General features: G+C 42.9%; 1 protein-coding gene across 2 annotated transcripts in view; it reads left to right on the top strand.

Moving 5' to 3' along the window:
- Bfar (bifunctional apoptosis regulator) overlaps positions 1 to 15,724 on the top strand; it is a 30,659-nt gene that overhangs the window by 6,918 nt on the left and 8,017 nt on the right. The window contains exons 2-5 of one of the 2 annotated variants that reach the window (XM_021209265.2): positions 5,765 to 6,101; positions 8,338 to 8,542; positions 9,468 to 9,637; positions 12,681 to 12,825. In XM_021209265.2, coding sequence (XP_021064924.1) covers positions 5,839 to 6,101; positions 8,338 to 8,542; positions 9,468 to 9,637; positions 12,681 to 12,825 — 783 coding nt within the window. In that variant the 5' untranslated portion in view covers positions 5,765 to 5,838. Of the gene's footprint in view, positions 1 to 5,764; positions 6,102 to 8,337; positions 8,543 to 9,467; positions 9,638 to 12,680; positions 12,826 to 15,724 lie in introns of those variants that run through there. The other variant, XM_029544568.1, reaches the window with a different exon arrangement.

Consider the following 15,724-nt stretch of genomic DNA (forward strand, 5'->3'; position numbering starts at 1 on the left):
GGCTCATAACCATCCGTAACAAGATCTGACTCCCTCTTCTGGAGTGTCTGAAGACAGCTACAGTGTACTTACATATAATAAATAAATCTTAAAAACAAAACAACAACAACAACAAAATGAGGTCCAACTTAGGTCTTCAGGATTGTACAGCAAGCACTTAGCAACTGAATGCTTTCCTTAACCCATGTTTGTTTTGTTGTTGTTGCTGTTGTACTGTTATTGGCGGTATTTGGGGGTGAGGGATGTGAGATAGGGTCTTACTGTGTAATTCTGCCAATGCAGTACTGGCCTAGAACTATTTTTTTTTACTTTCAAATTGATTTATTGGCCTAGAACTCTTATGTTGACCAGGCAAGTGTCAGATTCACCTGCCTCTGCCTTCTTGGTGCTCAGTTTAAGACATGAACCGTAAGGCCTTGCAAAGACATTCTTAAACCTAGATTAAATGGCTTCTTACGTGATAAACTCAATAAAATTTATTGTGTTAAGTTGGTCAAGGTAAGGCCTGTAACCCACCACTTAGGAGATTGAGGTGAGATTGCCATCATTAAATGGTTAGCCTGGGCTACAGAGTGAGATCCTGTCTCAAAATAATCAAAGAGCTTGCTCTTTGCTTCCCTCCCTCACTGTTCACGGCCCAGAAGCAATGGAATCAAATGACCATAGATTGAACCTGTGCCATCAACTCCTCTGTCAGCTCTACCACCATCTCCTTGCCCCATACCCTGAATGCACAGCCACAGACTGAAGTAAACACCAGCCAGTATGGCCTCAGAACTGGCAACAAGATGACAAACGGAGGTGCCTCTGAGACAACAGTGGACAAAGCCTCAGATGCTTGAGGAGAGGGAGCTTTAGTCATGAGCCTACAGGAGCCTAAAGCAAACACTCACTGAAGTACTGAGAAAAGCTCCAGTTTGCATTTGGGGAGTGTGGGAGCAGGCTTAAGTGATCTCAGTCTATAAGCAGGGCTGACCAAGAAAGGGCAGCAATCCTCCCAGGACTAGTGTTACAGATGTGAACGACCATAATCCAGTTTTCAGGAGCCTGCAAAATAGCTCAGTTGGTAAAATTGCTTGCTGAAACAGGGTTTCTCTGTGTAGCCTGGCTCTCATGGAACTTACTCTGTAGACCAGGCTGGCCCCCAACTAGCAGAGATCCGCCTGCCTCTGCCTGCCTCTTGAGTATTGGGACTAAAGGTGTTTGCTACTACCACGTAGTTGATAATAATTGTTTTAAAGTAAGTCCAGTTTTCAAAGAGTTAAAAGTATTGGGTGAGGCTAGTGGAAGAGATGAGCTGATAAGAAGATAAAATGAGAACTCTGCTAATGACCAAGTAAGAAGGGGAAATGGATGGATGGTTGAAGAGAGATTGTTAATCCCAGCAGGCAAGAATAGGACCACTTCCACAATTTTGAGCCCAATTTGAAGCAAGCTTTAATTAAATCCTGGCGAGGATTATAAACTCTGGCCAAATCTATTCCAGTGTTCCCAGAAAATGAAGTTGAGTCATATTGTGCAGAGGCAGTGTATAAACCATAAACCCATATAGCTGTGTATTTCCCACCAGGTCCAATCAAGGGTACTTCCTGCCTGTGCACCTCCCACCTATATGTGACCAAGCAAATCTAGTACAGTTAGGTCAGACAAACTTGTTTACAGGAGCGAAAACACATGGATTGTTTTACATAAACAATACGCTCCAGCATTTCAAGAAGTATCTGTCCTTGGGCAGGTGAGTTTACAAAGGTTAGAAACATTTTTTTTGTTTGTTTGTTTTGTTTTGTTTGTTTTCCGAGACAGGGTTTCTCTGTAGTTCTGGCTGTCTTGGAACTCACTCTGTAGACCAGTCTGGCACAGAACTCAGAAATCCGCCTGCCTCTGTCTCCCAAGTGCTGGGACTAAAGGCCTACGCCACCTCTGCTCAGCTTAGAAACATTTTTGTTCTGTGGATCTCTTAGGCATAGTAATTAAAATATAACTTTAGCTCTCACAGTGTTGCTAATTGACTAAGTGGTAGTGACTTTGCTATATGAGCAACTGACAAGGCCAACAGATAAGTAGTGCTATGGGTGGTAAGTAGCCCTCCAAAGAAGTATGTCGGTGAGGACCAGACCAAACAACTTACAAGTGGGGGTCATATTGAGATAGAAATGGTGCTGCATACCTCTAATAGCAGTTCCAGAATTGGTGAATTCAGTCCTAGTTTGGATTACAGTATGAGACCTGTCACAAAATAAATTTTGGAAGGGTCTAAGTTATCAGAGGCTACTCTTTTAAACCCTTTTGTGGTCCCTGTCCCTCAGATTATCCTGACTATTTTCACATACAAGCAGGTTTCTGTAGCCTCCCACCCTAAAGCAAAATGGAAATTGTATCTAGAAAAATGTATGAAAGACCTAAGCTACCATTTTCTCAACCTGATAGCAAACCAAGGTGGAAAAACTTATCAGAACTTCAAAAGTTGAACATTCCAAAGCTAGTTAGCCTAAAAACAACTTTGTATAGTTTCAACTCTCAAGGCATCCCATTAAGGGCAAGACCTGAGAACTCCTGGGAACTAACAGCATTAAAATGGAAGAGGGAGGGACTGGAGAGATGGCTCAGTGGTTAAGAACACTAACTGCCCTTCCAGAGGTCCTGAGTTCAATTCCCAGCAACCACATGGCGACTCACAATCATCTGTAATGGGATCTGATGTCCTCTTTTTGTTGTTGTCGTTGTTGTTTGAGACAGGGTTTCTCTGTGTAGCCCTGGCTGTCCTGGAACTAACTCTGTAGACCAAGCTGACCTTGAACTCAGAAATCAGCCTGTCTCTGCCTCCCAAGTGCTGGGATTAAAGGTGTGCACCACCACTGCCCGGCCTGATGCCCTCTTACTATATAGCTGTATAGCTGTGTCTGGCCAAGAACTCAGATATCCAAATGTCTCTGTTTTACATGTGTTGGAATTAAAGATGTCCACTTAATTTGTTGACACAAAGACATATTTAGAAGTGAGTTCAGCTAGACTGATTGGCCAGTGAACTCCACAGATCTGTCTTTGGTTCCTTGGTAGTGGGCTTGGCAAGCACACACCACCCTTGCCTGAATTTCCATGGGTGCTGAGGCTCCAAACTCAGGTATGCATGCTTACTTGGAAAGCACTGTCTCCCCTTCCCCTCAATTTGAATTAACATTATACATGTTCTTCATGGTTCCACAGCACTAATCCCTTGTCCTTATATTTTGTTTTCTGTCTTCTTAGAGCCAGGCTATTTGTAGATGAGAATGGTAAATGTCTCCCAGAGTCTTGGGCAATTGAATTGGTCCTAGTTAGTAGAGAGAGCTGTTTGGGTAGTGTGACGGTTTGTATATGCTAAACCCAGGGAGTGGCACTATTAGAAAGTGTGACCCTCTTGGAGTGGGTGTAGGCTTTTAGACCCTTATCCTGGCTTTCTGGAAGCCAATATTCAGCTAGCAGCCTCCAGATGAAGATGTAGAACTCTCAGCTCCTCCTGCACCAAGCCTGCCTGGATGCTGCTATGTTCCCACCTTGATGATAATGGACTAAATACTGAACCGGTAAGCCAGCCCAAGTTAAATGTTGTCCTTATAAGTGTTGCCTTGGGGCTGGCAAGATGGCTCAGTGGGTAGGAGCACTGACTGCTCTTCCGAAGGACTTGAGTTCAAATCCCAGCAACCACATGGTGGCTCACAGCCACCCATAATGAGATCTGGTGCCCTCTTCTGTACGTCTAAAGTCAGCTTACAGTGTACTTATATATAACAATATACACAAGTATGTATATTATGTATAATAATAAATTTAAAAAAAAAATGTGTTGCCTTGGTCATGATGTTTGTTCACAGCAGTAAAACCCTAAACAGGTAGGTTTAAGAGGTGTGGCTTTGCTAAAGAAAGTGTATCACCTTGGGGGTGGACTTCAAGAATTTAAAGATTGCATCATTTGTACTTAGCTGTTTTGTGTGTGAGCTGTGAGCATCCTCATCCAGCCATGCCTGCTGTGTTGACATGCTTTCCTACCTTGATGGACTCTTTCTCCTCTGGAAGCATAAGCCAAAAACCCCTTCCTTCTGTAAGTTGTCTTGGTCATGGTGTTCTAACACAGCAACAGAGCAGTAAATAAGACATCTTTGTGACTTATTTATAGTTATTCTCAGACCAGACCAGCCCCTATCCACAGAGAGATTTGTCATGTAGAACTCAGCTTCACTGGCTTCATTGCATCTGAAAATTTATGTGCTCTCATCGGCCAACTGCCATCCTCATTAACCTGGCATAAGAGACACCATATCAGATCCCGACCCTGACATTTGCTGGTTTTGACAAAAGGCAGGCGTAGTTCTTGTTTAGATGGCCTGTATCCTTCCCCTGGCTCTTGAGTGCAGATGTGATGGTTATTTATCTTAGGACCTGGCTCAGCATCTAGCTTGTAAGAGATACTCAGTGAGTAATGGTGTCTTGGGCTGAGGATGTAGCTCAGTGCTAGAATACCTGCCTAGTGTGGACAAAGCAGTGCAAAACCAAAACAAATCCTTTCGATATACTTGCCATATACTAGGCTTTGTACTAGGTGCTGCACTTGTATTAACTTACTGATTATGCACATGTCCCAGGAGTAGACACTAGTTCTGAGCTTGTCATGCTGAGGAGGCTGATCTGCACACTGGGGCCTGTGTTCTACTTGTTTTATTTGCATGTTCTGTTTTTTGGAGTAAAAATTTTGCTATGTAGCCCTGTCTAGCCTGGTACTCACGATGTCGCCTGGGCTGTATTAATCCTGTTGGGCAAGAATAAAACTCCTGCCACAATTTTTTAGCCAAAATTGAAACAAGTTTTATTAAGTACTGGCCAGGATGGTGGATAGTAGCCATGTCCATATCTGGGATTCCCAGAGAATGGCTGTGAATTACACATTAGTCCCAGTGCTTGTAAAGGCAAATTCTACAAGGCTACATACTTTCTGCATTTGCCCAATCGAGGCAAGCATACATCCTGATGTACTTCCTGCCTCTACCTCCTGATTATGTGTGTTCCTGTGCAGTTGGGGCAACCAACCTTGTTTACAGGAGTGAAAACACTTTGCTTGTTATATCTCACTTCCTCTGCATTCTAGGAAGTTATCTATCCTGGAGCAAGTAGAGCTTGTAGGTCAAAGGCATTTTGTTGTATAGCTCTCCTAAGTAATTTGAACCTAAAGCCTAGCTTTAGCCCTCATAGCAGGCCTCATGCTGGAGGTGGTTTGCTTGCCTCATTCTCCTTGGTGCTAGAACCACAAGTGTGCACAGTCTGTTAACATGGTGTCTTAGCGCCCCTAAGCTCTTCTCGGTATGGCCACTGTGGGTAGTATGTTCTACTTGGCATTACTATGGCAAGTCTTAGAAATTTACCCTGCTACCAGAAATATGTGCCCTTTGCTCCTTACCTTTTGTGAGTGTGGGGTGCTGTTTTTTATTTTATTTTATTTTTTGAGATACAGCTTAGTTGGTAGAGTTCTGTCTAGCATGTATGAAGCCCTGGGTTCAATTCACAGTTTCACAGAAATAAGGTTTGGTGGCACACACCTCTGCTCTTGGCTTCTAGGAGCTTGAAGCAGGAGGATCTAGAGTTCGAGGCCAGCCTGGACTATATATGATCTCCACACACACCTACCCCTTAAAAAAGAAAAGGAGAGAGAGAGAGAGAACATTTGAATAGAATGACAGTAATCTTACACAGCTACTGTTCATCCTGTTTTGTTGCTTTCCCCCCACTCCCACAGACTTTATGATGCATTACAGCAGTATCCTGAGTCTGAAAGTGTCTATGTGTATGGATCCCAGAATTTGCTGAGAGATGGAGGAGCCTCAGAAAAATGACCTGAGCATGAGAGAGCAGGAGGAAGATGATCCTGTCAGAAGCAGTGGCCCTCAGATTTCTGTGAGTGAGTTCTCCTGCCATTGCTGTTACGACACCCTGGTTAACCCCACCACCTTGAACTGTGGCCACAGCTTCTGCCGACACTGCCTAGCTTTATGGTGGATGTCTTCAAAGAAGACAGAGTGTCCAGAATGCAGAGAAAAATGGGAAGGCTTTCCTAAAGTCAACATTCTTCTCAGGTAACTGGGTCCTATTTACAGCATGATGTGCAGTGTGGTTTCTCTGTGGGAACTGCTGTTTATAAAGAAGCAGACTTGAGGCAAATTACTCTAGGAGCTTGGAACCAAAAAACCAGATTCCTTTCTTACAAGTGGTTGTCATCTGTCCTTCTGGGCATCACCTGAGTGTTTCTGCCAGCAGTAACACTCACTCCGGTCTGGGTCCATCCTGAAAGGCAGGGCTGGGCTGAAAGGGAAAAGATTGCGAGAGAAACCGGGCGAGGACAAAAGGTGTTCTGATCGAAGCCTAAGGTTTAATGAAAAAAGCTCAGTTTATATAGCGTGGGAAAAACCCCTGCCCCCAGCCCCAATCTTTGAAAGCACAGGCGAGAGTCTGTAGGCGGGCCCAAAGGATGTCTCTGGAACATCTAAAAGTCCTCTCAGTAGGCAATGGAGATGCTTTGAAGGACAGCGATCAATGTAAACAGTAGAGCAGCCTTGACAGATCTGAAGATTACCACCTCAGGTGGCTTAGTGGCAGCAGAGAGCTGGGAGGCTCCAACACTTTCTTACAAGTGGTTGTCATCTGTCCTTCTGTTTTGTTTATTTTTTAGGCTAGGTCTCACTACAACATCTCTGGCTGCCATGGACCTGCTGTGTAGATTAGGTTGGCCTTGAATTCACAGACTGATCTGCCTGCCTCCTGAGTTCCACTCCTATTACCTTCCCTATTGTCCCCTGAACCCACCTTGTTTTTTTAGTATTTTAAGACTGAGTCTCGGTCAACTCAGGTTGGTTTCAAACTCACACTACCTCTTGCCTCAGCCTCCTGAATTATAGGCTCAGGCTGACATGCTTAGCTGCTTGTTATGTTCCATGAGAAGAAACAGAAATACATTTCTGGTTATGACCATTGCTTATAATCCCCTATCCTAGGACACTTCTTTCTGATTTATACTTATGAGTAAAATGATAAAACTATATAATTAGAAGTAACTGGTGCTAATTTTCATAATCTGTAAGTAAAATCTGTGGCTGTTATCACTGGGAGAGTTTCTTTCTCAACTAGCCACAAGCCCTTTCAGATGGTTGGTTCTTCCATGCTTCCAAATGCATTAGGGTCTTTCCAGTTTTTGTTTAATTTGGTTTTGATTTCTTTTTATTTGTATGTATGATTTTTACCTGCATGTGTGTATGTGCATCTTACTTGTGCCTGCTGCCTGAGAAAGTTAGAAGAAAGTATTGGGTACCCTGGAACTGGAGTTCTGGTTGTGAGCCATCATATAGGTTCTAGGAATCAAACTCAGGTCCTCTGCAAGAGCAACAACACTCTTAACACAGAATCTCTTCAGCTCCTCCTAGTTTTTGTTTGTTGTTGTTGGTGGTGGTGGTGGTGTGTGTGTGTGTGTGTGTGTGGAGGGGGTGATTCGTTCCTTTGATTGTTCTTTGAGACAGCACCTCACTGTATACTTAGAGTTCTGCCTACCTCTGACAGGACTGAATTCATGTGTTACCACACCTGGTGCCTCGGAGGCTCTCATTCTTTTTCTTCTTATTTCCTTAGCAGTGTGCCTTAGTTAGGCAACCTCACTCAGATCACTAGAATACCCAAAAAGTCCATGAACCCTTTAACCCAACATTGTTTATAAAAATACCTGGTATCCTACTAGAAGATTTCAGTATTCTAGGCTCAGCAGATCATAGTACTTGCCACTCGAGCATGATGACCAGAGTTTGATGATAGGAGGGGAGGTCAAATTCCTGAAAGTTGTCATCTAACCTCACATGTGCATGACCAAACTCATATTGGACACATATGTGAACATAATCATTGTAAGTAATTTTATTAAGTCAGTCTCACTGTGTCATCCAGGCTACCTGGAACTGTCTATGTACATCAGGCTACCCTGGAACTCACAGAGTTCTGCCCTTGGAGTGCTACAATTAAGGACATGTGCACCATACCTGGCAATATCAAAGATTGGGTGGTAAAATATTTTGCTGTCATTTATGAGGCCTTAGGTTTAGTCCCCAGTACTTTCTTGGAAAAAGGCTTGTACCTAAATATTTCATTTGGCTGTTTCCTTAATGGTAGCACCTAGATTGTTGTTAGTTTTTTGTTTTTTTATCATAAAGCAGAACTCTTGGTTGCTCTTCTGGGCACCTCTGGATTATGAAATGTCTGTATTGGTGGGTGTAGTCCCTGAATGCTTTATCTTGTCAAACACCTGTTGTGTGCTTTCTCTCTTCTCCACAGGGATGCCATTGAAAAGTTATTTCCTGATGCCGTTAGAATGCGAGTTGAAGACATTCAGCAGAATAATGACGTAGTCCAAAGTCTCGCAGCCTTTCAGAAATACGGGAATGAGCAGAGTCCCTTAGCTCCCAGCACAGGGCGCGCGAATCAGCAGAGAGGAAGGGGGTTCTTCTCCGGTGTGCTCACAGCTTTAACTGGTGTGGCAGTAAGTCTGGCAGTAGTTTAATCTGCACCCTGCGTCAACCCCCAGATGCCTCTGAAGTCAGTTCTTCTGATATCACTTAAACAGTTGATGGTGTAACCGTATCTAAGTCATTGTAGCCATTAGATTTGTGTTGCATGTTGATAACAGAGACCATATAATAGTTGTTGGCTGGGTAGGTGTTATCTCTGTTCTTATTCAGCCCTCTTCCTGACCTGTTCAGTGGTGTCATGATGACCCCCATTTTAGAGCTCAGGAAGGGGGCAGAGCAAGACTTGAGAAACCATGTCTGCACTGTTACAGGATTCTTTCTTTCTTTCTTTCTTTCTTTCTTTCTTTCTTTCTTTCTTTCTTTCTTTCTTTCTTTCCAGGGAGGGGGGTCCTTGATATTTTTTAAAGATTTATTTATTTATTTATTTCATGTATGTGAGTACACTGTCACTGTCTTCAGACACACCAGAAGAATGCATTAGATCCCCATTACAGATGGTTGTGAGCCACCATGTGGTTGCTGGGAATTGAACTCAGGACCTCTGAAAGAGCAGTCAGTGCTCTTAATTGCTGAGCCATCTTTCCAGACCTGTTATGGGATTCTTAAGAGCACACAGGTCACTCCCAGTGGAAAGACTGCTCAAGTCCAGTCCTCTGAAGTTCTTAATGTTCCCCTGTAGAAAAGGCAAATGAGTTGGTGAGGTCAGGGACACAATTGCTCCTAGACTGTCTGCCATGTACCTTTTCCAGACCTTTGCACAGCCATGAGCAGAAATGAGCCTGGAGACATTGTGTCCTCACTTCTCTAGAACATAGGTTGCCTTCTTTCTTGAAGTGACTTGGTGTCATTTCTCAGATTCAGCCCCTTCCTTGCCCTGTCCCATCCTCACATCCTTAAAAACTGACTTTTCACTTCTGATCTCCTGTCTCCTTCCAGGTCATCCTGCTTGTGTATCATTGGCGCAGCAGAGAATCTGAGCATGGCCTCCTGGTGCACAAGGCTGTAGATAAATGGACGACGGAAGAAGTTGTCCTCTGGTTAGAACAGCTAGGTCCTTGGGCCTCCCTGTACAGAGACAGGTTCTTATCTGAAAGAGTAAATGGAAGGTGAGGAGAAAAAATCTGGCACACCAGGGTAGGCGTGATGGTGCAGACCCTAAATCTTAGAGGCAGGCAGATCTCTTGTGAGTTTGAGGCCAGCCTGGCAATTTCCAGGCCAGAAAAAAAATCCTGTCTGTACCAGACATATTTCTAGATGGATTTATTGAGATACATTCTACCTGCCAGAAATCCTTTCTTGTAGAAGTGAATAAGCATGACCTTGTAAGATCTTCACAGATATGTAAAACCACTTCCAGTCATTTCCTGACTCCCAGAAGAAAACTCTTTTCCTTCCTGGTCTACCCTCACTTCTTTTCCCTCAGCAGATTTTATTATCTTTATCCAAAAATGGGTTTGCCTGTAGTTCTTGCATATTATGTAATCATAGAACATGGAACCTTTGTGTGCAGCTCTTTCCCTCAGTCTGATTTCCAGGCTCACACATGTCTTAGCATCATCTGTGCTTTATTTTATCTCTGAAAAACTCCTTGTATAGGTAGATCAGATTGTCAGTTCCTCACTTGGCAAGCATCCGAGTTGATTTCATTTGTGGCTATTTTGAATAGTGCTACTGAAATCATCCCCGTACAGGGTTTTGTGTAGATATGTATTCTGAGAGCTCTTGGTGAGGAGTGGCCACTTCCCAGTATCTGTCTGTGTTTACTTTTCAAAGATGTTGTTGAGTAATAGTTTATTTTCTATCTTTTCATTATGAAAGTAACATTTAAGGCTGAGAGATGGTTCAGCGGTTAAGAGCACTGACTGCTCTTCCAGAGGTCCTGAGTTCAATTCCCAGCAGCCACATGGTGGCTCATAACCATCTGTAATGGAATCCAATGCCCTCTTCTAGCTACATAGTATGCTCATATACGTAAAATAAATAAAATCTTTTTAAAAAAAAAAGTAAGTAACATTCATTATTTTTAAAGACCAGCTGGGCAGCAGTAGTGTACGCCTTTAATCCCAGCATTCAGAAGGCAGAGGCAGGCAGATCTTAGTGCAAGGCCAGCTGGTCTACACTGAGATCCAGGACAACACAGTGAAACCCTGTTTCAAAAAACAAAACAAACTAAAAACAAATTAAAAACAAAAAACAATAATAGTAAGAATGATGTATGACAATGTCTTTATGTTGCTACTATTCACAAATTATTGCTCTTAATGTCATAATAGACATAACTGAACATGGTGGTACACAGTTATCCTAGCACTTAGAAGATGGAGGTAGGAGAGGCAAAGTTCAAGGTAAACCTGGGTTATACATCACACCCTGTCTCAAAAAAAGAAAAAAATCTTATTACACATCTTTCCAAAACTAAAGGTGTTTCCTTGGCATGCTGGGGATTACATAGGGCTTTGAACATGCTAGCTGCTCTCTCTACATGGAAATCCTCCCCAGCCCTAGTGTTGTTCTGTTTAGTTTATATAGGTATATAAATATGGTATTGGGTTTGTGGGTTTTTTTTATTTTGTTTTGTTTCATTGATTTGTTTGAGATAGATTTACCAGTGTATTTCAGTGTGATCTTGAGTGTTCAATTCTCCCATTGCTATAATTATAGAAATGAACTTAGGTGTTTTTTTTTTTTTTTTTAATATTTATTTATTTATTATATGTAAGTACACTGTAGCTGTCTTCAGACACTCCAGAAGAGGGCATCAGATCTTGTTACAGATGGTTGTGAGCCACCATATGGTTGCTGGGATTTGAACTCAGGACCTTTGGAAGAGCAGTCGGTGCTCTTACCCACTGAGCCATCTCACCAGCCCCCGTTTTTTTTTTTTTTTTGGTTTTTTTTTTTTTTTTTTTTTTTTTTTTTTGTTTTTTTTTGTTTTGTTTTGGTTTGGTTTGGTTTGGTTTTTCGAGACAGGGTTTCTCTGTGTAGCCCTGGCTGTCCTGGAACTCACTCTATAGACCAGGCTGGCCTTGAACTCAGAAATCCGCCTGCCTCTGCCTCCCGAGTGCTGGGATTAAAGGTGTGCACCACCACGCCCGGCCTGAACTTAGCTTTTTAAAAATTTATCTACTTTTATGTGGATGTGTGTGTTTTTTGCCTCCATTTTTTTTGTCCCTGCAACATGATTATGCTGGCACATGTGGAGCTGAGACAAAAGCCTTCAGATTTCCTGGACCTGGAATTACACACCAATGTATCCACCATATCAGTTTGGGAATTGAACCCAGGTCTGCTGGAAGAGTGGCCTCTTAATTGCTGAGCCATCTCCAGCCCCTAAAATACATAAGGGGTTTATCATTCTTATTAAATTGAATCAGTATCTCGGTACAGTCACTGGTTTGGGGTTTTTTTTTTTTTTTTGAAATGGAGATCTTGATGTGTTGCCCAGGCTGGCCTCAGTCTGAGCAGTCTCCTGTCATCCTTCCACGTCACTAGTACTGCAGATGTGCAGTATTGAGCCCAGCTAAAGCCACCGTGTTTATTTTTTTTAAGTTTTGTTTTTTTTTATGTCTATGAGTACACCTTTGCTCTCTTCAGACACACCAGAAGAGGGCGTCAGATCCCGTTACGGATGGTTGTGAGCCACCATGTGGTTGCTGGGAATTGAACTCAGGACCTCTGGAAGAGCAGTCAGTGCTCTTAACCTCTGAGCCATCTCTCCAGCCCCACCACATTTGATGTAATGATAGTGCTCAGTTGGATTTCCTTCTAGGTTTCTCCTACATACACCCTTTTAGAAATAAAGCAATATGACAGTAGGACTCTGTAATGGATTGGAGGCTTAAGAACAAACATTCTGATGTGCCTAAAGTAAGTCACTTTATTTCTGAAACCAGGTTTTGATCCACAAAATAGACATGAAGCCACTCTGTGAAGTTAAATAATGACAGTGGTTTGTGAAAAAATTTCCAACTGGAAGTGGGCTGGTAGTAAGCAGACTGCTCTTGGCATTCATCAGCACTGCATTTAATGTTCAGCCTTACTAAACAAGCCTGCAGACCTGTGCAGTAAGGCAAAACTCAGTGTGTAAACACTCATTGTCTGCATCCTGTGGTTCATCTCAAAAGTCAATTCCACCCCTCTTCCCTTCAGGTTGCTTTTAACTTTGACAGAAGAAGAGTTTTCCAGGACACCTTATACCATAGAAAACAGTAGCCACAGAAGAGTCATCCTCATGGAACTGGAGCGTGTGAGAGCCCTGGGTGTGAAGCCACCACAGAATCTCTGGGAGTACAAGGTAACTCGTGGGGGTTTTGTTTGTTTGTTTGTCTTGATGGGGGAGAGGGGGTGGTAGAAAACAACTAGCAATCACCTTCCTGCTCACTGTGTAACTTAAGAAAACATAGCAGACATTGAAACTACAAGCACAGCTAGTCTCCAAAGGCACCACATTCCCAGGTGGGTGCTTCACAGCTTCTCAGGTCCTGTCCATAATCTATGGGAGGTGTCCTGTCTGAGTGCTGAATAANCCGGGAGGTCCCTGTCCATAATCTATGGGAGGTGTCCTGTCTGAGTGCTGCATAATCCGGGAGGTCCCTGTCCATAATCTATGGGAGGTGTCCTGTCTGTGACTGCTGCATAAACCGGGAGGTCCCTGTCCATAATCTGTTGGAGGTGTGCACTAGATACATTGTTTCACAGGCAAGAGACAAGAACCATGGACAATCTTTCTCAAATAGCTGCTTTTCTCTGGGGCTCTAGTTCATTCTATCTCTTTGATGGAATCCTTCACTGAACATGTGTGACAGTTTATGAATTTTCCTGTTGATAGTCGCAACTTTTCTGTTGTTACTGTTACAGTATATTTGATTACTGTACATAGAGACCCTAATAGTAGAATATAACGTTTACATAGATGCTGTATTTGTCAGATGTAGTTAGGTGTGTCCTGAAGAGATGGAGTTTTGGTGTACCCCTTTAAAAGCCTCCATAGATAAGAATGCTAAATAATGTAAAGTTCCTGCCTATTTTAAAACAAGTTGCTTGAGAGAGGGCTTTGTTGTGTTTGCTCTATGTCCAAGGCAAAGTCAGCTGGGTGACCTGGAGCTACCACTGTAAAGGTAAAATGGCTCAGCCCTTACTGACTTGGCTGGGAGCCCACCGCAATGGAGGTAACACATGGTTCACCCTGCCAAGAGTATAGGGGAGGGGAGGAGAGTTCTTTCATAAGCAATTGGACCTTTGATAGAGCTTGCTCTCTCCTTTTTGGTTTGGAAGGGCCTTTATGGAAGTAACTCCTGGTTAGAGATAGGGATTTTCTCTTTGAGCTTTAGAAACAATAGAAACAACTGTCAGGACACAGGTAAAACCGTATTCTAGGAAAGAGAGCCAAGGAATCCTCTTAGGTTTGGGGGCACTCAAGAGAAAGGCAGACTAGCTAGGTAGAGTGATATAGAGATTTCTAAAGAGCTAGCACTTTAGTTGTAGCATCAGAAATGTCATTCAGAAAATAAAGTTATCTTGCTGAGTGAGCTAGCAGGGTTTTAACTCACTTTACAGCTTTCGTTTCTTTATTGGTGTAAACACTGGATAATTTTAATGGTTACAACAAATCATGCTGCTTTAGATATTATCCTCATTCTTCAGCTTATTCACACTTTATTTATAGTCTATGAAGAGGCATGGAATTATCAGGTCACAAATAATACACAGCTTCATCTTTCTGTATTTGATAACTCGATCCTCATTGTGACGGTATCAGTTGATTCTCCTCCACACACAGAATGTGATGAGTACTACAAGACTCTGGAATATACAGGCATGCATGCATGTTGAAAGAGGCATTGTAAAGAAAGATGAAACTAGCCGGGTGTGGTGGCGCACGCCTTTAATCTCAGCACTCGGGAGGCAGAGGCAGGCAAATTTCTGAGTTCGAGGCCAGCCTGGTCTACAAAGTGAGTTCCATCCAGGACATCCAGGGTTATACAGAGAAACCCTGTCTCGAAAAACAAACAAACAAACAAAAGAAAGATGAAACTATGTAACTCTTAAATTTGTAGTGGGAAATATTTGTAGTTCAAGAGGTGCAAATGGGGGGCTGGTGAGATGGCTCAATGGGTAAGAGCACCGACTGCTCTTCCAAAGGTCCCGAGTTCAAATCCCAGCAACCATATGGTGGCTCACAACCATCCGTAATAAGATCTGATGCCCTCTTCTGGAGTGTCTGAAGTCAACTACAGTGTAATTACATATAATAAATAAATAAGTCTTTAAAAAAAAAAAAAAAAAAAGAGGTGCAAATGGAACAATCAATCAGGTGGTTCTCACCCATTCCTGCTATAACACAAGGGAGGACAGTTTGTTAATAATATCCCAATGGAAACTGCACTGGCCTTGGGGGGGTTGTTTTCTAGATATAGTTTGTCTTTGTAGTCCAACTCAAAGGAACTTACTGTCCTCCTACCTCAGCTGCCTGAGTGCTGGGATTGCAGACATGCACCACCAGCACATTAAAAATAACCCAAAGGAGCGGTGATAATACATATCTTTAATTCAGAGACTGGTGGATCTCTGAACTGAGACTAGCCTGGTCTGCAAAACTAATTCCAGGGATACACAGAGAAATACTGTCTAGGAAGGAAGGAAGCAAGCAAGCAAGCAAGCAAGGAAAAAAAAAAAGCTCGCCTAAGGGTCTGGGGAGATGACTCAATGAGTAAAATGCTTGCTATGTAAGGATGAGGACATGAGTTCAGATCCACAGCAAAGCACAACGTACTCTGTAGCCCCCCAGCTCTAATCAGTCAGAAACAGGTGGGTCCCCCCCCCCCTGTTGGCCAGCCAGCCAGCCTTGCCAAAATGGTAGGGTTTAGGTCCTGTGAGAGACTTTGTCACAGAAAATAAAATAGCAAGTAATAGAAGAGGCTGCCATTGTTGACTTTTGGTCTGTGCACACACAAGGGAGAATACCTTCACAAATGTGAGCACATAAACCACACACACACACACACACACACAGAGAGAGAGAGAGACAGAGATTTATGTCTATCATTACCAACAGGTTAGATAACTGACACAGATACACAAACACCCACTGAAAATGAGAAAGTGACTGTGTATTGTTAATAATAAAAGGTCACTGGGATAGCTTAGTGATAGAGCTTAGCATGCATACAGAAGAGGCCTAGTCGCCTAGACGC

This window comes from Mus pahari, chromosome 12, assembly GCF_900095145.1.
Source record: "Mus pahari chromosome 12, PAHARI_EIJ_v1.1, whole genome shotgun sequence".
In the NCBI taxonomy this organism is placed as follows: domain Eukaryota; kingdom Metazoa; phylum Chordata; class Mammalia; order Rodentia; family Muridae; genus Mus; species Mus pahari.